General features: G+C 59.3%; 1 protein-coding gene and 1 long non-coding RNA gene across 5 annotated transcripts in view; one reads left to right on the top strand and one right to left on the bottom strand.

Moving 5' to 3' along the window:
• The window catches only part of LOC144367094 (uncharacterized), a 41,742-nt gene extending 32,446 nt beyond the window's left edge, over nucleotides 1–9,296 (bottom strand). Inside the window, exon 1 of the long non-coding RNA XR_013426317.1 lies at nucleotides 9,255–9,296. This is a non-coding gene — a long non-coding RNA (uncharacterized LOC144367094). The remainder of the gene's footprint in view (nucleotides 1–9,254) is intronic.
• Nucleotides 8,717–21,752, top strand: part of Fam78b (family with sequence similarity 78 member B) — a 65,173-nt gene continuing 52,137 nt past the window's right edge. For 3 of the 4 annotated variants that reach the window (XR_002483385.2, XR_002483384.2, XM_005319853.3), the window contains exon 1: nucleotides 8,717–9,167. Coding sequence is in view for 1 of the 4 variants with exons in the window: in XM_005319853.3 (XP_005319910.1) it covers nucleotides 8,905–9,167 (263 nt within the window). In the remaining 3 variants the exon portion in view is untranslated. Of the gene's footprint in view, nucleotides 9,168–14,862; nucleotides 16,488–21,752 lie in introns of those variants that run through there. The other variant, XR_013426309.1, reaches the window with a different exon arrangement.

The raw sequence follows: 21,752 nt of genomic DNA, 5'->3' as shown, positions 1-21,752 counted from the left end.
CCCAGCTGGGGCTGGGGATCGAGAGCTGTCGGGCCGCACTCGGGCTGGACTTGGAAGGCTGAGCTGCTCTGGGACAGGTCCGGGCAGGGAGAGGCAGGAAGGGCGAGCCCATCAGAAGCAGGGCCTGGCACAGGGGCCTGGGGTGGGTGAGCTGGGCTTGTTCCGTGGCTCGAAACGAGGGGATGAAGCAGCGTGGTGCCGGCGAGGCAGCCAGGAGCCAGATCCCCAGGAGCCTGTCACAGTCACGGCTGTGGCAAGGCTGGTAAAGGGGTCCCAAGAGCAGGGTGTGTGGGGGGGGGTCACCACTGTTTTCCAGAAAAAGTGGAAATTTTTAAGGATCATTATTGAACCATTGTTTTAAAAAACAGTTTGTAGGCCGGGGTGAGGGAAACGTAGGGACCAGCTGGAAGGCTCGGGAGCATCGGAGAGAGCCACTGCAGAGGTGGGACTTGGAGCCTGGAATGGTCCTGGGGAAGGAGCCGAGACTCTGGGCTCAGCACCAGGGGCTAAGGTGAGCCCTGGGTCTTGGGCACCTGCCCAAGGTCAGGTTCATCCCACAGTTGGGGCACCCCGGCTCCACTGAGGCTCAGAGCCGGCCTCCGGGCAGCCCCTGGTGACTGAAACTTGATGTCCCTGAGGGCCAGATCCCAGGAAAGGCCTCCACCCTCAGGGAGCTGTCCGCTCACAGGATGGGAGGACCACCAGCAGCCGGGGTGCGAGCTGTTGGGGTGCCAAGGACCTCAGTTGGCTAAACATGAGCCGCGGGAAGGAGGTCAGGCGGCAGGCCAGGGAGGGGCCAGGTCACAGTTCACTGCCTCACGGGGAGCCGAGGTCAGGCCAGGGGCAGCGCCCTGAGTCCTCCCTCCCCAGCCCTTCCCACCAGGCCTGACGGCAGCAGCTGCCCGGCACACGAAGGAAGCGCTGACGGGGACAGCAGATGCCTTCAGAAGGGCCAGCGAACAACAAGATCTTCTACATAAGTAAAGAGGGACTGAGAGACAGAACCATCCGGAAGGGCCCGCCACTGTCCAGATGGGTGGCGACCAGTCAGGCTGGCTTCTGTGTTTATGGGTTCTAACACAGCCGCTAACAAAACATACGTAAAGTACACGTTTTTAACAGGAAACCTCCAAAATGATGGAAAAATTGAAATTCCATTATGTTCTTCCTCTGCTCCAGTGGAGACCATTTGGAGATCAGAGCTCTACTCGCAAGGAGAGGGGTGGCTGTGCCCCCGTGTGCATCATGGCCGGTCAGCAGCAGCCCCGCGGACGAGAAGCCCTCCAGACTCCCGAGCACCACACTGCTGCTCGGGCAGGGAGCTGGACACAACCTACAGCCAATCCCACCGCCTGACCACGAGGGGCATGGTGATAAACACCTTGTCCAAGATGCCTGGGTCAGGCAGGGAGACCCCAGGGTGCAGCCAGAAGGTGGTCAAGCTGTGCCATGACCTCAGGTTTATCCCTCGAGGCATGAAGGGAGACAGAAAATGAGGAGCCACAACCAGGCCCGTCCACTTGCTGATCCCACCACTCTGGAAATTCCTACAGGAGGAACTGTGCTGTCTCCATCTGCCCAGACTTCACGGGGCCACCGAGTTACGGCCACTGTTGATCAGCACTCGCCGAGGGACCATGGGCCAGATGCGGCACCGGGTTACCACTGAGTCAATGCAACAGCAGCCTCAGGAAGAAAATGAGGCTAGGGACAGCAGGGGTGCAGACCTGGTACTTGTGTAACCCAGAGGGACCCAGTATGTCTGTTCCAGTGCTTTCCCTTTTCACTGCCCCTACCTGGTGTGACCCTGGGTCTGGAGGCTGGGGACCCAGCTCCCTGTGGGCCTCTCTCCTCCCTGCACCAGGTGCCACGCTTGGCCACACTATGCTTCCTGGTGCTCCCTGGACAACATCCTCCCTTGTGCGTCCCCAACTCCAACGCCAAGGCCGCTGGTCCTCAGAGCCCAGGGAAGTGTCCACTCTCAGGCTTCCAACTCCAACGCCAAGGCCGCTGGTCCTCAGAGCCCAGGGAAGTGTCCACTCTCGGCCTCCGACTTCAACGCCAAGGCCGCTGGTCCTCAGAGCTCAGGGAAGTGCCCACTCTCAGGCCCCCAACTCCAACGCCAAGGCCGCTGGTCCTCAGAGCCCAGGGAAGTGTCCACTCTCGGCCTCCGACTTCAACGCCAAGGCCGCTGGTCCTCAGAGCTCAGGGAAGTGCCCACTCTCAGGCCCCCAACTCCAACGCCAAGGCCGCTGGTCCTCAGAGCCCAGGGAAGTGTCCACTCTCGGCCTCCGACTTCAACGCCAAGGCCGCTGGTCCTCAGAGCCCAGGGAAGTGCCCACTCTCAGGCCCCCAACTCCAACGCCAAGGCCGCTGGTCCTCAGAGCCCAGGGAAGTGTCCACTCTCGGCCTCCGACTTCAACGCCAAGGCCGCTGGTCCTCAGAGCTCAGGGAAGTGCCCACTCTCAGGCCCCCAACTCCAACGCCAAGGCCGCTGGTCCTCAGAGCCCAGGGAAGTGTCCACTCTCGGCCTCCGACTTCAACGCCAAGGCCGCTGGTCCTCAGAGCCCAGGGAAGTGTCCACTCTCAGGCCCCCAACTCTAACGCCAAGGCCGCTGGTCCTCAGAGCTCAGGGAAGTGCCAGCTCTCAGGCCCCCAACTCTAACGCCAAGGCCGCTGGTCCTCTGAGCCCAGGGAAGTGCCCACTCTCAGGCCCCCAACTCTAACGCCAAGGCCGCTGGTCCTCAGAGCCCAGGGAAGTGCCCACTCTCAGGCCCCCAACTCTAACGCCAAGGCCGCTGGTCCTCAGAGCCCAGGGAAGTGCCAGCTCTCAGGACGCATCGCAAAGGGACCCGAGCAGAGTCGGCATCATCACGAGACCCCAAGGAGCTGTGTGGCCATCATTTGCACCCGGTCCTCACGCCTCTCCAGGCCACCTCTCACTCATCGTCACTGGAGTATATAAAAAGTGCCAGGTCTGTGCATAGACTGCAATAAATGTGACACACAAATGTGAGACAATGGTCACATCTGCACAGGAGAGACACACAGACCAACTGTGTCTGAAAGGGCACGAGCTGTGGAGAGCAGGACAGCACCTGCTGCCCACGTGCTTTGGACACTCTGGGCACTCACCAGGCGGCACGGAGAAAAGGCTCAGAGGGCCCAGGAAGGAAGGAGGGAGGGAGAAACCGGAGAACAGTAAGCTGTGACTTCTAGAATGACAATCAGACAAAACATCCCCCAGCCACTCCCCACAGGCCATGGTCACCGGAACACCTGCTGCCTAAGACCCAGGTCGCCGCAGCTCCCCCAGACTCAGCTCTTCTCGTGTGATTACTCATGGTATCCTCGTCCATGGGGCTGTTGCTCTAGGTTCTTGGATTCCCAAGAAGTGGGTAGGAGTGAATGAGCCGCACACCACTGGTACTTGTGACTGTCATGGAGCACACAGTCAGAGGACAGGGCTTCACCAAAACCGAGAAGCGGCCTCTCAGGGAAATGGGCCCTCTGCTCTGGCCGCGGCCTCCGTGGCTGGGAAGCAGAGGGAAAGAACGGTAGAGGCGGGTTGGCCAGCTCCCACCGGGCCCCACTGAATGCCAACCTGAGGGAAGGGTGGCAGGATTGAGGGCAAAGCGGAAACACGAGGGTTTCTCCAGCCAGAAGAAGCGTCATCAAGATCCCTGACGTGATGGGTCAGAGGAGAGTGGCCACGAAGCAGACGCAGGAGCCAGTGTGGCTCAGACTTTTAAGACAGGATGACCCAGGGGCTTGAGCCAGAAACCAGGGTGTGGGAGGAGACGTAGGCTGGTGGACGAGGTCGTCAGCCCCTGAGAGGCGGGATGGCAGTACAGCGGGATGGAGGCGGCCAGAGAGCAGATGGGGAGGCCACGCTCGCGCTGCCGGGGCTGTGGGGCTGCGGGGCTGATGGGACCCGCAGAACAATTAGGAAAAACCAGTCAGAACCAATAGCACAGCTAAGTTGCCCGGGGGATTTCCAGCTGGACCAGGGACACCTTAGGAGATGCCACCCTGGGAAACAGGGAAAGCAAGCAGCCTGGGAGCCCAGAGAAGAGCCAGATGTAGGACTCCGGGGATAACGGAAGAAAGGGCATCAACTGCCACCACCCGGGACGGAGACAGGAAGGGGAACTTCATGGGACGGCTGAGGAACTGGCACCCTTTTCTGTAGTTTCCACAGCCTGATATAATCCAAGACTGTAACGTGGGCTGCTTGAAGCAGCTCCCACAGCTGGGGCCAAGTGGCTCTGGCAGAGCAGCCGGAGACTCTTGCCTTGCCCTCTCCATGCTGAGCTCTCCGACTGTCCTGGAGAGAAACTGGCTGCTCTGCCCAGGGTGGTGGTCTGCACAACTCTCAAACAGGATTCGTCTTTCACTCTGCAGTCCTGGAACGTCTCACTTAGCCTCTTGCCTGCCGCCAGGCCGTCTAAATTAGGTCAAAATCCGTCTTTATTTGAACGGCATCAGGGGCCATTCCTCAACTTTTGGTGGTCTGTTCTGTGACTTCTGAAAATCCTTGCCGAGGTCAACCAGAAAATGGGCCCCTATGACCCGAGTTTCTAAAAAGCACTCTTGAAAAAAATTGAGTAATGAGTCAATCAATAGGAAAAATAAAGTCAGAGATGGCTCTGCTTCCTAAAGGACAGAGGGCAGGGTCATCTGCAGCTGAGGGAGCGCATTGTGGAGGTGGCAGCAGGCCAGCACCCTGGAGAGTGCTCGAGAGCCTTGCTTGGCACTGAGGGGCTCTACCCGGCCCAAGAGCATGCACAGTGATGGACAAAGGGCATTTGTGCCGCACTCTAGAAGGAACGCCAGGAAGCTGTTCATGAGGATCCACTGCCGTCAACATCCCCTCCTAGAACGGAGGATCCTTGAGAAAGGGCATAGTGCTCAGAGACAAAGGACGCCACCTGACCTCAGGGAGGCACGCAGAGAAGAGTGGGAGGGCAAAGAGGCACCTGCAGAAAGAACCAGGAGGAAGCAGATGCCCGCAGCTATCGGGACCACCTGGAGGCCCACAGGAGGTGTGGGGAAGGACCTTAGCAGAATATCTGTTGAGCAGCTCTTGGGGCCAGGCTCTAGATGGGCACCTGGACACAATAGCAGAACCCCCACAGAGGGAACCGCCCAGTGGGGTAGACAGGTGTGAGCAGCTGCAGCAGCATGAGAAAGGGGCCCACAGAGGCAGAAAAACCCAGAGGGCTGGGGACACAGCTCAGAGGGGAGCACCTGTCTAGCACCTGGAGGCCCCGGATGTGAACCCCAGGACTGTAGGAAGGGAGGAAGGAGAGAAAGCTGGGAGGGAAGAGCCATGCGGGAAGCTCACGCAGCTCTCACATTTCTGAGGACTTCCTCTGGGCTACGAACATGCAGCTCTGCGGTGGCATCCGAGAACTGAACGTTCAAGAATGATGACAGTCTCCAGTGAGGGACTTGAAAGGTTCCTGCCATGAGGCAATTTGCTGAGACACAAACTTGGACGGGCTGCTTTGAGGCCAGAGAGCACCTGCCAGCAACACAGCTCGTGCGTGGACCCTACCCCAAACCGGCATTGTGTCCAGCACAGTTCAGCTCTTCCAACAGCTACACGGCAATTCTCGTCAGGTTGTCGTGGGCTTACAGTCAGGGAAAGATGGAATTAATGAGGTAGGATATGAGACAATGAAATCAGGAGTCTATTTCAATGGGAAAATTTAAATATCTTTAGAAATTACCTTGGCCCCGTATTTATAGAGCCACTAAGAATCTGAGAGAACTCCTTATACTTTCCAGTTACATATTACTGCATTAGATGTTGGAAATCATCTGTTGTGGTGACACTTATGATTTTGAAGACTCACTAAGGTCAGGAATGGACCCTTCAAGAAAGTCAAGGGGGCAAGTCTGTGGATAATGAATTCATTTTAGTGACACCCTACTGCATATAATAGGGTCTACAGTTCAAAAAATAAGGAATGTTCTCCCTTACATGATTTCCCTATAATCTGGGGAAAGCTATTGTTCTCTTTTCATTTAAGAGACTTAGCAGAAGCCGAGAGAAGACAAAGGAGATATTTATCCACAATACTGCAATGGATAAGTAACTTAATTGGAAATAGGACCTAATTTTTTAACTGAATGCTTTTCTTTTGGTCTATTTCCTAGAACCTAACAACCACTAAAACTCATGACCCCTTCCCAAAATGACCCCCAAGCACCTCAAACTTAACACCATTCGTCCACAAACCCAACTTGCGGCTGGCTGTTTGTCTCCTTCTGCCCACATATATTTAATTACCAAGTCTTTTGGAAACAGAGTTGATTCATACCTTCCTCCAGCATCTAATCAGCAAGTAAATCAAATCTACCTCCTAAATGACTCTCCAAGGCAGCCAGAGCCCTGCAGCCCCACAGTGCTACCTAGCACAGAGCCAAATCATGCCTGAGACCCTGCTTTCCTATCCTCCACAATGATACAGACTAATTCTTCTCAAAAGCCAACTCTTGCTTTCAACAGCTTTTGCAGAAGGTCCATCTCTGGTCCTATCAACAGCTGGTTCTTGGACGATGGTTCTGCTGTGTTGGTCCACACACCACATGGAGATGCACCTGGACTGTGAGCTGTTTTCTCCACTGAACACGCCACCTTTCACACCTATGTGTGTTGCGTTCCCAACCGCTCATCCAACCCTACCCTTTCTTCCTTGTCCTCTTGGCAAGCCTCCATCAGCTCTTCAGATCCCTTTCAGCTGTCACTGCTTCAGGAGAGGCATATGTAAATCTCAGACTCTCTTGTCTGGTCTTCTGTGGCACTGGACAGATGTCCCTATTAAGCATGTGTCACAGTTGACTTAACAAGTTGTTTACAAGTCTGTCTTCTCCAGCTTTCTGTGTGCTCTTGTCCAGCTTTGAATTCCTGGTACCCAGCACAATGCGTGGCTCCTGCCAGGCAGCAAGCCAGTGTGGATGATAAAAGGACTTACGATGGAGGTGAGATAAACTGAGAGTCAAGCCATCAAAGAGGGAAACTGCTTTTCTGTTAACTATAAAGTGAACCAAGGTAACAGAAAAGTTAAAATAAGGATGAAGAGTGGTTTTAGATCACAACCAATTTTTAAATTACTGGTCACATCTGTCCTAAAGACTAAGTCTAGCAGCCTCCTGCAGTCTGTTAGTGTATTTCACACTTGGGCATTAGGTCCAGCAATGTTCAATGCTCATGGAAGAAATACATAAAAAGAAGCTATTGGCTTTGAAACCTCAGTGTGAGAAGATGCCCAGTAAAAGTGTCTGCTAAATTTTCTTCCTGATGGCACGTTAGCAATAACAGGCACGTGGCAGTAGCCCAACGACACACAACATCCATGGTCTGTGGTGGCAGTTCCCACAGGTCAGCGGCAGCCTGACGCTTCATTCATGTTCACAGACAACTGTTGGGTGGCCGCCTGTGCCAGTCACTCTGCAGCATTCTGGAGAAGCAAGACTAAAACGGAACCCTAAGAGCCCAGGCTTTCTGTGGGGTCTATGGGCTGCTACCAATGGTGCCCAGAATGTCAGGGTTGGGGACATAGGTCTGTGGTCCGACATGGCATGCACCAGGCCCCAGGTCCAATGCCCAGCAGGGGCGTCTGTGTGTGCGGGGGCGGGGACATTCGTATAATTAATAGGTTACTACTGGATCCTGCCTGGTTCCCAATCGCTCTGAGTTTCCCCTGTCCTCGCGGCCACCCAAGGAGGCCGCGAGCGTCCCCACCCGGCTGGCCGCGGGGGGCACGGGCTCCCGGGGCTCCCGGGCCGGGCGAGCTGCGGTCCTGCTGGGGACCGTTTGGAGAGGCCGAGGTTCGGGCGCGGCGGGCCACCGCGGAGGCAGAGCCGGGCTCGCGCCCACCCGGACCCGGCGCTCCGGGCCGCGGTGCTGGGACCCGGTTCCCCGCGCGCGCGCTCGGGCGGGAGGAGGAGCTCCCGAGCGGCGGGGCCGGCCGAGGAGCGCCCGCGGCCCGGGCCGCACTTCCCCCGGCTCGCGACCCCGCTGCCCGCCGGCCCCGGCGCCCGCCGACCCTGGACAGCGCCCGCCACCTGCGCCGCGCCGCGCCCCGCCCCGCGCGCGGCCGCTGGGCTCGCGGCCCTTTAAACACCCCCGCCCCCCACCCGGACGGCAGCCGGCGAGGGACAAAACGCATGGCGCAAAGCCAGTGTCTTCCGCGCAGCTCGTCCCGGGCGGCCCCAGCCGCGGGCCCTCCACCCGGCCGCGGCCCCTGGCGCCCCCAGGCCGCGGCGCCCGGCGAGGAGAGTCGGCGAGGCCCGGCCGCGGGGCGGGGCCGGCGGGAGCGCGATCTCCGCCGCCGCCGCTGCCTCCGCCTGCCGCTCGGGCCGCCCGCTCGCCGCCGCTGGGTGCGCTGCACGCGGGGGGCAGCGCGGTGCAGAGGTTCATGCAGCAGCAGCGGCGGCGGCGGCGGCGGCTGCTGCTGCTGCCGCCGCGGAGGCAGACAGACCGGGCGCTGCCGCCGCCGCCCTCCCCCGGCTCCATGCCGCCGCCGCCACCTCCTCTCCGGCGAGGGGCGGGGGGCTCCGGCCCCGGGTGGGCGCCACTCCGCGCAGCGCCGCTCCCCTCCCTGCCCTCCGCCTGGGCGCCGGAGCCGGCGAGGGCGCCCGCCGCCTCCTAGGAGCGCACGCTCCGCGCGCCCTGCTGGAACGAGGGGGCGGGCGTGGGCGGGCGTCCGGGCAGCCGGCTAGAGGAGGGGGCTTCCCCGAGGATGCCCGGCGGCCGCACCTCGCCCGGAGGCGCGAGCTGAGCGGACCTGGATCGAGCGGCGCGTCGCCATGCCGGCGTGACGGGCGCCCCCGGCTGCCCGCGCGGGCCCCCACACTGCCCCACGCCGAGCCGCGCCGGCGCCGGGTGGCAGGATGGGCTGTATCCAAAGCATCACCTGCAAGGCGCGGATCCGGCGCGAGAACATCGTGGTGTACGATGTGTGCGCCACCATCGACCAGTGCCCCACGCGCATCGAGGAGACCTCGCCCATCGTCCTGCGCTACAAGACCCCCTACTTCAAAGCCTCGGCCCGCGTGGTCATGCCCCCCATCCCCCGCCACGAAACCTGGGTGGTGGGCTGGATCCAGGCGTGCAACCAGATGGAGTTCTTCAACACCTACAGCGACCTGGGCATGTAAGCGACCCGCCGCGCGGCGCCGGAGCGGGGTGCTGGCCCCCGTCTCTGCCCTCCACCGCGACCCCCTCCCCAGTTCCTTCTTACCGCTGTCCCCATCCTCTTTCTGAACCTTCATCCCGCCTCCCCACCCACCTCCCTCCTCCCTGCGCTTTTGTCTCGGTGACTGGGCGGGGGTAAGGAGGCTTCTCGCGAAGGCATTTTTTTCGTGGCTTGCTTCTGACTCCTCAGAAACGCAGGGAGAACCGTGCGGGGCGGAAAGAAAGCGACAAGGAGGATTCGAGGCGCAGAGGTGTGGGGTAGCTGGAGAGTGCCCTGGAAGTTTCGGGGCGTCGTCGGTGTTTGCGGGGCTCCCCGGGAAGAGTCTGGGGGAGAAACGTAGAGAGGAATGGAATGGAGCGCGGGGGGCGCGAGGGCTGTGCCGCGCGTCCTTTGGAGAAACCCGAGCCGGCTTGGAGGAGAAGGTCCAGGGCGTCGGAGCGGGAGTTGGTAGCTCTTGAATTCGAGCCCTGTGCCCTAGGCCGGGGATCCCCGAGGCATTACCCTCTGTCAGCGCAAGCCCAGCTAAGCTACCGCCTCTCTGGCCCTGCGATGAGTTCTGGGGCGTGAGGAGCTGGGAGGTGCCGGGCGGGTCCCCAACAGGGCTGGCGGCCTTGTGCCAGCAGCCGGCTGGCGCGGCGCTGGGTGTTTTTTATGATAAAGAAAGGATGAGTCTCTTTTCTGTCTGGGGTCTTTACTTTTCAAAACTTTCCGAATTGCTGTGCTGGAAGGAATTCCCCGATGCCCACCGCTGAGTCCGGTTGTCAAGCTGCAAGCTCTCCAACTTCTTTCAACCACGCGGGTGGGTGCGCGCGGGGTTTGGCGGCTGCGATGGAGACCCAGGATCTCCGCCGTGGGTTCCTTGGCCGCCAGGGGCCGACAGCCGGCCCTGGAACTGCAGGCTTCAGGCTGTCTCGGCCAGGACGTTTTTAATTACTGAATTTTCATAACTCCCGCCCGCCTCCTTGCAGGTGTGTACCCTGAGCAGTTGGTGACTACAGTGGCTAAAGGGCCCGGGGCCTGTATTCTACTTGCTGTACAATGTAGGTCTAGAGCACCCTAATTAGCCTGTGGCCTGTAGGGGATCCCTTTTTCTGGAAATTCAACCTCATTTCATTTCTTAACCTAAAACTCTACAGCTCCAGGGTTTACCTATTTAATATGGATATGGGGTGGGGGAGTTCTCATTTTAAAAGGTCAAGGCATCTTTTTAGCAGCAGTTCGCAGGCTTTTCATTGCACTCTGAGAGCATGCAAGTTAACACTAGTCAGAGGCGCTAAAAGGAATTTTGACAGATCGTTTTGTCTCCTTTATTCCTCCCAGAGTTTGCACTTTTCTCTTTAAGCATAAAAGCTCAGTGCTGGAGAAAGCTCATTCCTGGGGAAGAAATGTGAATCCCAGTTTCCAATATGCCTCTGCACACTGTGTTCCTGTCTTTCTGGAAGACGGTTAGATGTGAGAAAGGGGGGACATGTTATTTTGGGTGAATCATGCCATTTAAAAAGACACACCCTCAAAAGAATAATTACATCTTAACACATGTGTCTTAAAACTGCCTTTGTTTTTTATGGTATTCATTCTTTCCAGCCAAGTCAGAGAAAGCCATGAACAGGGCAAAGGCCTGTCTCATCCCCGGGCCTCACCCTGATGGCAGTGAGGTGATCTTGCCAGGGGATAGTAACCATACTCCCCTCCCCCCCTCCCCCCCCCCCCCGCCCCCCTACCCTCCCCCGCAGCCTGGAGCGGGAGGAGGCCAGGAGAGACTGAGCAGAAGCAGCCACACTTTTCCCAAGGCTGCACAGTGGGGCTGTCTGTGGCCTCACATCTCTTATAAGTTAAAGTAAATATATAAATAAATAACTCCAGAAAATGGGCAATGTATTCTTCCTCTTGAATCTAGAGGAGGGTGAGTTCACACTGGAACCAGTTTTCATGGTGTAAATCAGAGACAGCATGTTCTCTGACCTTTCATCACTGAATTCTTGCATTTGGGGTTTGAGAAGAGAGTTTTGGATTTTTAACTGCAACTTTTGATATTTTAAGATTCCTGATTTTCATGTTGTTTGTGCAGGGGAACAAAAATAGGCCCCAAGAATACTAAACTGTGTTTTAGATCTGTGCCCGGGGCCCTCCTGTCTCTTCATGGCTGCAGTTATTGAGGGTATTTAAGGCCACTGAGGAGCCCAGACTTTATTGAACCAATTTCCACAAAATGTTTATTCCCTGAAAACTTGGGCCAATGGAAACTTTTTAATAGAAACTCATATTGCATGAGAGTTGTGGTGATGTGTTAGTTATTATGTTCACTGTAGCCAGTGCCTTGAGTCGGGGGGGGGGGGGGACACTGCAGGCCACATTTTCACTCCTTGTACTGTTCTGACCCTGAAGCATGACGTGGTGAAAGGTTTGGGTGAGAAACCTGCCTTTTTAATATTTTAAAAAGGATTTTGCCAGAGGATACCCACAGCTTAAAATGGCAAGCAACCTCTGTTTATAAGGTTAGTGGAAGACAGGAGCTCTTATGGTCTAAATTTCCAACAAGAGGGAGGCTGGTAAAAGAGCCTTTGGAATAGTTGGTGGCCACCGTGGCTTAAATTGAACCTGAACTCAAGTGACTTGGCACTTTCTTGAATGACTGTACAGAAGACAGGCTGGTAGATGCCCCAGGCACCTGCTCTCCTCCTACCTGGGCCTGCTGGAGTCCATCAGTGTGTCCTTAAGCAGACCGACACAAGTTGGCACCCTCAGGCAGGACAGGTGCCATCAGTGGACACACACTTACCAGGTGCTTCTGGGACACAGGCACCACAAGACCGAGGGAAGCCACAGGAGCCTCACTCCCCCGCCCCATGACGAGCGGCTGGTGTCCTCACTGGGGTAGGAGGAAGCTGGGGGGGAGGCAGGCAGGCGGAGTGTGCCAGGTAGGTAGGGTCTGCAGGGAGGGCCTGGAAGAGAAGGTGGCGGCCAGCTGTTGAGCAGACAGAGGGTGCTGGGAGGCTCCCTGCCTTCTCCCAGCCCCTCGGGTACCAGGAGCTTTCCAACAGAGACTCATATTAGCAGAAGCTCATGCTGCACGAAGGTTGCTGTGGTCTGCTAGCTGCCAGTCCCGCGTGTGAAAGAACACTGCCCAACACTGTCATGAGGGGTTTCCTGAGTGAGGTGTGACCAAGGAGTGGGGCTCTCTGTCGGGATGAAGCAGAGGGCCTTCCACGTGTTTCTAGGGCGGGAAGAGACTGTCCACGGGCTGCAGTTTGAAGACCTTTGGCCTGGGCAAGACTGGAGGACGTCATTGCTCACTCCGCCTTCGGGAGCCAGCTCCTGTCTGTGTCTCTGCTCCTCCTGCAGAGCCGTGGGTGAGGGTCTGACTCCACCACTGCTGCCTGTCCCCTGCCTTCCAGGCCGGTCCTCTCCAGCCTGAAACTGTTCTGCTGTTTGTGATTCCACGGTCCCAAAGCCAGAGCCACTTTGGGAGGTGCTGCCTTTTCACCACCATCCCAGGTGGTCAGCAGCTTCCTCTGTCTCCAGTCACCCCATCTTTAGCCTCCACTCCATTTTCCCAGTGTTCTCTGGGTCTTACCTCAGGACACGGTTTATCACACCTGGACTCTGCCTGGTGGTCCCACCCACCCCAGTGGTAGGACGTGATGCACACCCTGTCCAGGTGCGCATGTCTGTGGCTGTCGGAGACATCTCAGGCTCCAGGTGTCCCCACCTGAACTCTCCACTGTGCTGCCACACGAAGTCACACGTCTGGCATCCCTCCTCTCCCAGCAAATGTCACCCCTACTCCCTGAGTTTCTCGGGCTCAAACCTGCGTCACCCCGAGTGCTTCCCCACACATCCAGTCCATCAGCCAACCCTACTGATCCCATCTGGGGACACAGCGAGGATCAGGCCACCACCTGCCCCATCACCGTCACAGGCCGCGTCCCCCTCCCCACCGATTCCTGCAGGAGCTTCCTGACTGAACTTGCCCCCCATTCTTGCCCCCCTCGGGTCTGTTTCCCACCGAGCAGGCGACCTTACGTTAAGGCCTGTCTAAACTTCCTAGTGACGTCCTGTCACAACGAAGGGAGAATTCAGAAGTCTCTTCCCCACCGAGGTTCCCCACCTGTGTCAGCCTTCTCCGGCTTTTCACAGCCACCCACTTTGTCTGCTCAGAACTTTCCCACGGCCGCTCTCTGCCCCAAGTGCTCTTCCTGCTGCCCTGTCCCAGCCGGTTCTTGCCCCAGCCACCCCTCCCAGGGCGGTTCCTGGTGCAGCTTCGGCAGGGTCCTCTGTTCTTGCCTTTCATAACACACTGTTCCTTGACTTGTTACAGTTAGTGAGAACATAATGGTGTATTCAGCTTCTGACTTGCCACTACAACATAAGCACCAATGAGATCAAATATTGTATCCACTTTCTTCTTTGGACTGGGGTCACCGAAGCAGATATTCGATATACATGTGACACAAGTAAATAAATGAGCCATTATGATGACCGGGGTGTTGGTGTCCTCCCCACAAGTCCTGTCTCTTGGACCTGGGCTCTTCCTGTGAGCTGCAGTCTTGAACTGTTGACCCCCACAGTTGCTCAGGACCAATGCGGTCAGCTCCGTGCAGCAGGCTGTTGTGTCTGGGTCCTCTGCGTCATCCTGGTTGGCCTGCGCCGCAGCACGGGCCGTGCGCCTGCCACTCGCTGTCTCCCTGCAGTGTGCTGTACTCCAGGAGAGCTGTTCAGCAAACACAGAAGCCTCACCCTCCTGTCACCTGCCTGCTGGCACGCAGCATGTGGTGTCTGGTCAAGGAAACGTGGTGTAGAAACCTTGTTAGCCCCGTGCCTCCTGCATCCTGACTCCATGAGCCCGGGGACTTGGGCACCGGCTTCAGGGCCAGCTTCAAGGCCTTCCCTGGTCACCTCCCAGCTGGGCCAGCACCCACCTTCTTGCATGGGCAGAAGGAGGTGCCTTGCTGTGTAGAGATGCCCCCTTTGGGCACTCCATCGACCCAGGGAGCCTGGTGGGCCTCTGGCCACTAGACCAATGCCCAGGCCCCCTTCCTGTTACATTCCGCCAGGAGGCTGGGCGTCCGGAAGGACCAGTGCTGCTGCTCACCAGGAACCCTGGGGTCCTGTCTAGAGCCTCAGGGGGAAGCAGGGTCCCGCTCCCCAGTGCACGTCCTGAGTGCCCTTGAAGGGGGGTGGCCTAACCCTTTGCCTCTAATCTCCATCTCTGCGAAAGAGGAAAGCAAAGGATTAACTGGTCTTATCAGCGCAGCATTAAGCTTGCTGGAGGTAAAGCCCACTCCAGAGGTGGAGGGACTGCAGGGGCGCGAGGAGACAGATGGTCAGGGAAAGGGAGAAGGAAGAAGCACCTCGGCTCGTGGGGCTCAGGGGCCAGTCTGCAGCTGCCCAGGCTAGGGTGAGCAGCGGGCATCGGAACAGGAGATGAGCCTCGAGGGATAGAGGGCATTGGTGCCTGCAGGACAGTGGGGCAGATGCTGTCTCGGAGCCAGATCTGCAGGGCATCAGCATCCCGGTGAAGGACGAAGGCTGGCAGTGGATCAGGGAAATGCAGGCTCCGTGTGGGGCGCAAGGTCCTGTCCTCCCCTTTGTGTATTTTGATCTCGTCTGACCCAACCGTCCTGGGAGCCAGGTACCATTATCATCCCTTCTTACAGAGGCTCAGAGAGGTCACACAGCCTGCCTGAGGCCAATACCTGTTCTGCAGCTGAGCTGGGATTATACACCGTGGCTTCGGACCCTGTGTCCTGCCTGTCTGCACTGGGGCCAGGTTGGCCTGTGACAGGGACAGGTCCCTTCATTCCTGTCAGCACTAGAAAACCTCGTGTCGTGTTGCGTGTCCGTTATCCAAAATCCTGGGAACACAAGTGTTTCAGTCCTGGGACTTTTTTGGGTTTTGGAATATTTGCATGCCTATAGCGAGGTATCTTGGGGAAGGGACCCACGTCTGCTGGTGAAACTCACGACGTCTCACACTCGTGGCTGGCGTGGCTGTAGAGTCTTTTCAGTGAGCCTGCATTTTGCCTGGACCCCTCACGTAAGATCGGGCAGTGTCACTTGTGAAGGCTGGAGCTCAGACAGCACCAGATTTTGGAGCATTTCCAATATGGGGTTTTCAGTTTGGGATTTTCAGTTTGAACAGCTGCTGTAGACAGGCCCCAGCTCCCAAGCTCAGTGTTCCTGAGGGAGGGCCTTGGCTGCCCAGAGGCCCACGTGGTGGTCACGGCTCCCTCCTCAGCAGCCTCCTTCCCTGCTCTGAGGTCCTCCGAGGACAGTCAGGTGGTCAGCAGGGCCGTGACTGCTGTGGCACTGGCACCAGCCAACCAGGGGCTGCAGTTTAGAAGCCGGTGATGTGGACTCTTCAGGAAGAGAAGGAACAGTGAACGAGCCAGCACAGAGCTCCTGTGGACACCACGGAGACAGCGCAGGCCGTGCCGAGGGCCCTGGGTAGGGTCGGGAGCCTGCGCACCAGCAGCAGGGTGCCCGCAGTGGGCATCGTTCCTCGGAGGCAGCCAGGGGCAAAGCGCCTCCCGCTCTCACTAGTCCAAACCCAGGGGGTGTTTCAGGGTGGCCCTGGGATTGTAGTGGACGCCAGTAGAGGCGTGTGCCCGTGCCCCTCTTGGAGAGTCGTCCTCACCAGGGAAGGCCTGGGACTCTGGGAGAGAGCAGAGGGGAGGAAAACAGGTGGCCGGGCTGAAAGGCCTGCGGGCCTCCTGGGCTGGGCTCCCTCCACACGTGAGGGACATACTCGTGAGGTCCAGGGAAGGTCCGTGCCTGACCGAGCCAGCAGGCCAGGCAGGAGGCAAGCCCCGTGCCCTGGATACTCTGTTTCTAAGGGGCTTGAGCAGAAGGAGGCTCCCTGACCTTGCTCTGCAAAATAAGAATAGCGAACTTGGCCTTGCTGTTTTTCTCTGATTTGTCTATTTTCTTGCTCCTTTGGAGTGGAGCTGAGATCCTGGATGTGCACCTCTTCCTCCCGAGAGTGGCAGGCCAGCAGGCAGAGCTGCGTCTTCGTGGGACGGCTGGAGCAGGAACAGCGGCTCCTGGCCTGGGGTTTCTGCTCAGGTGCTCCAGGCTGCCTGGTCTGGCTCTGGGTTTCAGTCCCATGCCTACACCTCTGGGACCCTCCTGTGGCCACCACCAGCCCTGAAGGGCAGTCACGGGCTCTGGCGGAGTCCAGAGCGCTCTGGTGCTGGATTTGGAGTTCTGTGCAGCTCAGACTCTGAGCAGATGAGGAGGAGGAACAGGAGGAAGAGCGCTCCCTGCTGGTGGTGGGAGGTACGGGCTCGCTCTCCAGCTCCTTGGCCCTGTTTAGTGCCCAGAACCCTCATACTACTCCTTTTATCAAGGACCCTCAGCCACCACCTCGGCTGGGTGGACCCTGCTCCGGTTGGTTGGGCTTCAGCTCCCCAGCACAGGGGCCAGAGGCAGAAGCCCTGGGCTCAGCCCCAGCCCTTTCAAGCCTGTGTCCCCTCTGCAGGACAGTAAGACCTGTCCTGCGTCCCATACCAGTGAGGTCACAGGTGTGCAGGGCTGTCCAACGGCAGCGTGTGTGTTCAGGCTGTTTCTTATCACAGAGCTTGTCAGTTGTTGGAGGGTGACTCTGGGAGGTTGTGGCTCTGGCCCTGGCTTCCCTGGGCAGAGAGGCATTCACACACTGGGGAGGGTCCCCGATAAGCTGGCCCCGACCCCTGCGTCCCCACCTGGAGCTAGAGGGAGGAGAGAGGCTCGCTCGTGCCTCTGGAGCCAGGGCTATCGCCCACTCATACTGAGGAGGTCAGAGAGACCATATCCCACCCAAAGCCGCCCTCTGCTCTGCCCAGGGCTGCACCCAGGATGGGCTGCGCCTAACCCTGGGGCATGGTGCCTGCAGCTTAAGCACACCCTCAGGGGAGGGCCTGCCCCATCGGAGTCCTCCCTTAGGGACAGTCTCGGTCAGGCTCTGGTAAGGCGGTACGCTGTGCCCAGGGCTGTGCCTCCGATGGGGCCATACTGGGGCACGGGCACCGTACTGTCACGCTCAGGAAACTGTGGAGCTCCCCGCCTGGGAGATGGATGAGACCAACACATGAAATCATTTGTATCCAGAACTATTTTTCATATAGCTATTCTTCCCAAGTCCCTTTCTCAATCTCCTCTCCCTGTAAGAGGACCTCATGTAACTAACCTCAGTACATGAGACATGCTTAGGGTCACAGTTGTTCCCCTTCTTAGCTAAGCAGGCTGAGGCCCACAGGCCACATACTCAGGGTCATCCTGCTGGTTGCCCAGCCTCTGGCTCCTGCCCCAGTGCCCTGCCAAGTGCAGGAACACAGCCCCAGGGGCCAGTTGGGGCAGAAGGAAGCATCCTCAGAGCTGTGCACCGTGGCCTCTGAAGACCAGAGAGAGGAGAGGTGCGTCTAAATGTGTTTCTCAAATGCAGAGAGAGATTGTCAGGCTGTCAGATTAAGACCAAGATGGCCACGTGCCATCGATGGTCCCTCAGCAGACGTCCTGTGTCAGTCCTGTCTGTCAGGTCTGCTGGCCCTTGCTCCTGGGGCCTGGCCTTTCCCAGCAGGCTCCTGGGCCTGGTGGGCCTGGGTCCGGCAAGGCACTCGGGCTGTCAGAGGCCTGGCCGAGGGGCCAGTCAGCAGTCTCTGCAGCATCGGGACGGACCAGGCGTGAGCGCGTACCTCTTGTCAGGTGCTCCCCGTGTGCCGTCTACGACGTAGCCACTGTTCCTGCGGCCGAGGACTAAAGGCAGCGGGTCAGCAGCCCAGCATCACCAGCCAGTTAGTGGCAGAGCCCCATTTAGAAGCCAGATCGAAGGCATTCGGTGGCTGGCGTGTGCTGTGCGCTCGGAGGTCGGGCAGCGAGGTGCAGTGCCGGGCCGGCTCGGGCGCCTGGAGCTGCCGGAGCTGGCTTCCTCTGCTGAGGAGACTGGGGAGCCAAGGCTGAATCCGTTGGAGGTGGCCTGCCTCCTCACCACCCCGCTCACCAGGCCCATCGGGGGCTGACACTGACGACTCGGGTCGTGGGATCAGACCGAGGACATCTCAGCACCAGTCAGTGCTCTGCCCTTCCAGCTGCCGCAGGCAGTGACAGGCCAGCTCCCCGTCACGGCAGGAGTAGAACACCCCTAGGAGTCGCAGGTGCTGGGTCAACAGAGTCCTGCGTCTCCTGGGGTGTTAGGTGGGCGGTGCCAGAGACCATCTGGTCCAGCTGCCCACTTCACAGATGGGGACAAGCTGAGGCCCAGAGGGACAGCATAAGAATGGAAGTGGGGCAGTCATGGCACAGACCCCTCCCATCCGATGCCATGCTGGTGCTGGTCACCTCTGGCCCCACACCCTCACCCTGTCTGCAAAGCTGTGGTCAGTGCCCACCCCCTCTGCCTGTTCACCGTGTCCCCGCTGACTTGATGGAACTCACTTCTCCCCCTCCCTCCTTCCCTCCCTCCCCGCCTCCTTCCCCCCGTGTTTTTATGGTCCTGGGATGGAACCCAGGACCTCACACAGGCCAGGCAAGTACCGAACCACAGGGCACCGCCGCCCTCCCTCACTTGCCGAGGGTAGCCTCCAGGCAGAGATGGCCACCGATCCAAGAGTGGAACAGAGTGGCTCCCGGACTCCCAGGAGGGTGGGTGATTCTGCCCCTAGGGAAGGGCCCTGTCACTCCTCCGGGTCCCTGGGACCTCAGACCTCTGAGGGAGTGGTGCACCCAGACAGGGGCCCGGAGAGCTGCGGTAAGGCGTCCCGTGTGCAGGACGAGCCCGTCCCTTGGCAGCACACAGGGGGACTCGGATCAGCCCAAGGGACGTCTGCTGTGCAGTTGCCAGGAACAGAGACCAGGCTCTTCCCAGCGTCCATACGCAGCTATGAGCAAGCTGGAAGGGGGAGGGTCTCCCTGAGACCCCAACACAGACGGCGGGAAGTGGGGGCTTGGCAGCCACTGGAGGAGGGCAAAAGGAGAAACGAGGTTCCACTGGGCAGCCCAGAGCCACGTGCCCCGCTCGGGTCCAGGTGCGAAGGCAGGCCTGGGCCCCTGCTCCCTGCCCACGGACAGGCAGCCCCAGGGGAATGGCCAGGTGGTGTCAAAGATGACAGATGGTGAGGGCCAGGGCCCTCCCCTGCCAGCAGGGCTCAGCTGGGGGCCCCCGGGAGCAGAACAGATGGGACAAGTCTGAGAGGGTGTCCTGGCCTGGGACCCTGGCTCTGCCCTGGCTCCAGTTGGGTGTGCAGTCCCCTCTTCCGGCCTTCCGGCTGGCTCTCCCACCCTCCTCCTGCCCGCCCTCCTCCTGCCCACCCTGCTCCTGCCCGCCCTGCTCCTGCTCACCCTCCTCCTGCCCGCCCTCCTCCTCCTGCCCACCCTGCTCCTGCCCGCCCTGCTCCTGCCCGCCCTGCTCCTGCCCGCCCTCCTCCTCCTGCAAACCCTCCTCCTGCCCGCCCTCCTCCTGCCCGCCCTCCTCCTCCTGTCCACCCTGCTCCTGCCCACCCTGCTCCTGCCCGCCCTGCTCCTGCCCGCCCTCCTCCTCCTGCCCACCCTGCTCCTGCCCACCCGTCCTTTGCTGTTAACCAAGCATCTTGCCTCGGACCTGGGCCAGCTGTGCTGCTCACCCTGAAGGAGACTGTGGAGAGATGCCGGGCAGCACACGGGTTCCCTGCCCTTGTTGGCCAGGGGCAAGTGTAGAGGAGGGGCTTCCGGGGACGAGCGTGCTCCTCCAGTGGCCTGTCACCTCTCCTGGCTGGCCACTCCAGAGCTGCGATTGTACACTCCGGGCTGCCTCTCCCGAGGAGGACCTGGAAGTCCAGGGCCTGTCCGGTGTCCACCCATCCGAGACTCAGCCCACCCTCGCCTTCCCTTCCCTTGAAACTTGCACTGGACCTAACCCCTGGCCCCTGCCCTCGAGGCCTCCTTGCGGGAGGGGCCTCCTCCGTCTCCTGGCCAGCTTGGGCCCTCTTCCTGAGCCAACTTCCTGGGACTTCCGGGCCTCCTGACCCCAGGCTGGTGGCCTGCTGCCTGAGTGGCTAGTGTGTTTCGCAGGCTCCTGCCTGCCTCGTCCCAGTCTCCTACATGTGTCCATCCCAGCGTCCCCTTGTCCCGTTTCTGATCCTCTGCCTTCCTTGTGCCCGTCACCCTTCAAGTCGCTGGCCTTAGCCAGGCACCTTACCCCGGCTCTCCCAGCCCCCTGTCTGGGTGCACCACGCCCTCTGAGTCTGAGGTCCCAGGGACCTGGAGGAGTGGCAGGGCCCTTCCCCTCAGGCAGAATGGCCCACCCTCCTGGGAGTCCAGGAGCCACTCTGTAAAATTACTTGTGACTTAAAATGGCAACTGAACTCTGGTTCCTGACACCTGTGAGAACTGGTGAGCAGGGGACTCTGTCCAGAGGAGAGGGAAGACTTCCCCTGAGCTGGTGACTTGGAGTCCAGGAGGGGGCAGGAGAGGGGTGCCTTCGACAAACCTCGGGGGCTAGCTCATGCCCCGTAAGTCTGCAGCACAGAGCAGGTCAGAGAGAGCTTGAAGAGCGAGGTTTCTGCCCTCAGCGGCCTAGGCCTCTAAGGTCCAGGAGAGAGACCCTAAGAGGTGAGCAGGCTGCACAGGGCCGAAGCACGCAGGCCTAGCCCCGCCCGTCAAGGCTGGCCTGCCCTTTACCTCTAGTCCTGCCTGTGGGCTGCTGTGAGACGGCAAGTCCCAGCAGAGCTGGCGGCTGCTCCCACCGTCTCTGGCAGCAGGACGCCCCCATCACAGGGTCCCCTGGGCAGCACCCTCTCCAGCCTCCTCGGTTGCTCTTTCTCGGAGGCCAGCTGACTGGGTTGGCGCGGGCTGCTCTTCCTGGCCCCAGCTCGCTGGTGAAGAGGGACCTCAGTCTGGGCCTCGCCACTCGGCACACGCTTCCTGTCTGCTTCTGTGTGCTTCTCCAGGATCTGTGTCTCCTGGGGCTCCAGGAGAGCTGCCCGTCTGGGCCGGGCGTTCCTGACGCTTGTGGCTCTTTTCCGTCTTTGCCTGATAGGTCTGAGCGGAGCCCGCTTACCTCTTGAGTTTGCAGTTTCCTCTTCGTTTGGACCGCCAGAGTCAACCATGCATTCAGGAAGAGATGTGCAGTGAGGGTTTGTCCAGGTATTTAGTTTGCTGTGATCTGCTTATTAGATTCTTCTGTTCTTCCGTTTAGACAGAAGGAAGCTTTCGGGGGCCTCTGCTTCTGGTTTGGGTGAGCCTTTCAGAGACAGCCTGTCTAGGCAGTGCTCTGGGGTGAAAAGCTGATGTTTCTCAGCACTGAGCTCTCGGGAGCCAGGGCACCGACTGGGAGCATCTGGATGAGGCCAAGCCCACGGGAGTGCAAGCAGCACACTCTGCCCTGGGCACACCTGGCCCCCCAGGGCTTCAAGGGACGCTGCTGAATGATGGCCTCTGTCAGCCTCCTGGGCTGGAGAGCCAGAGGTTTTCCAGAGAGGAGGGTGCAGACCCCTTGGGTCCCTGCAGCACAGGGTCCTCAGTGTCTCCCTGCAGCAGCACGAGTCACAGTCCCTGGCCTGGAGTCTCCCTGCACCTGTCCCTGGCCTTGGC

Source organism: Ictidomys tridecemlineatus, chromosome 10 (assembly GCF_052094955.1).
Source record: "Ictidomys tridecemlineatus isolate mIctTri1 chromosome 10, mIctTri1.hap1, whole genome shotgun sequence".
NCBI classification, from domain to species: domain Eukaryota; kingdom Metazoa; phylum Chordata; class Mammalia; order Rodentia; family Sciuridae; genus Ictidomys; species Ictidomys tridecemlineatus.
This window is presented reverse-complemented; position numbering and strand designations above follow the sequence as displayed.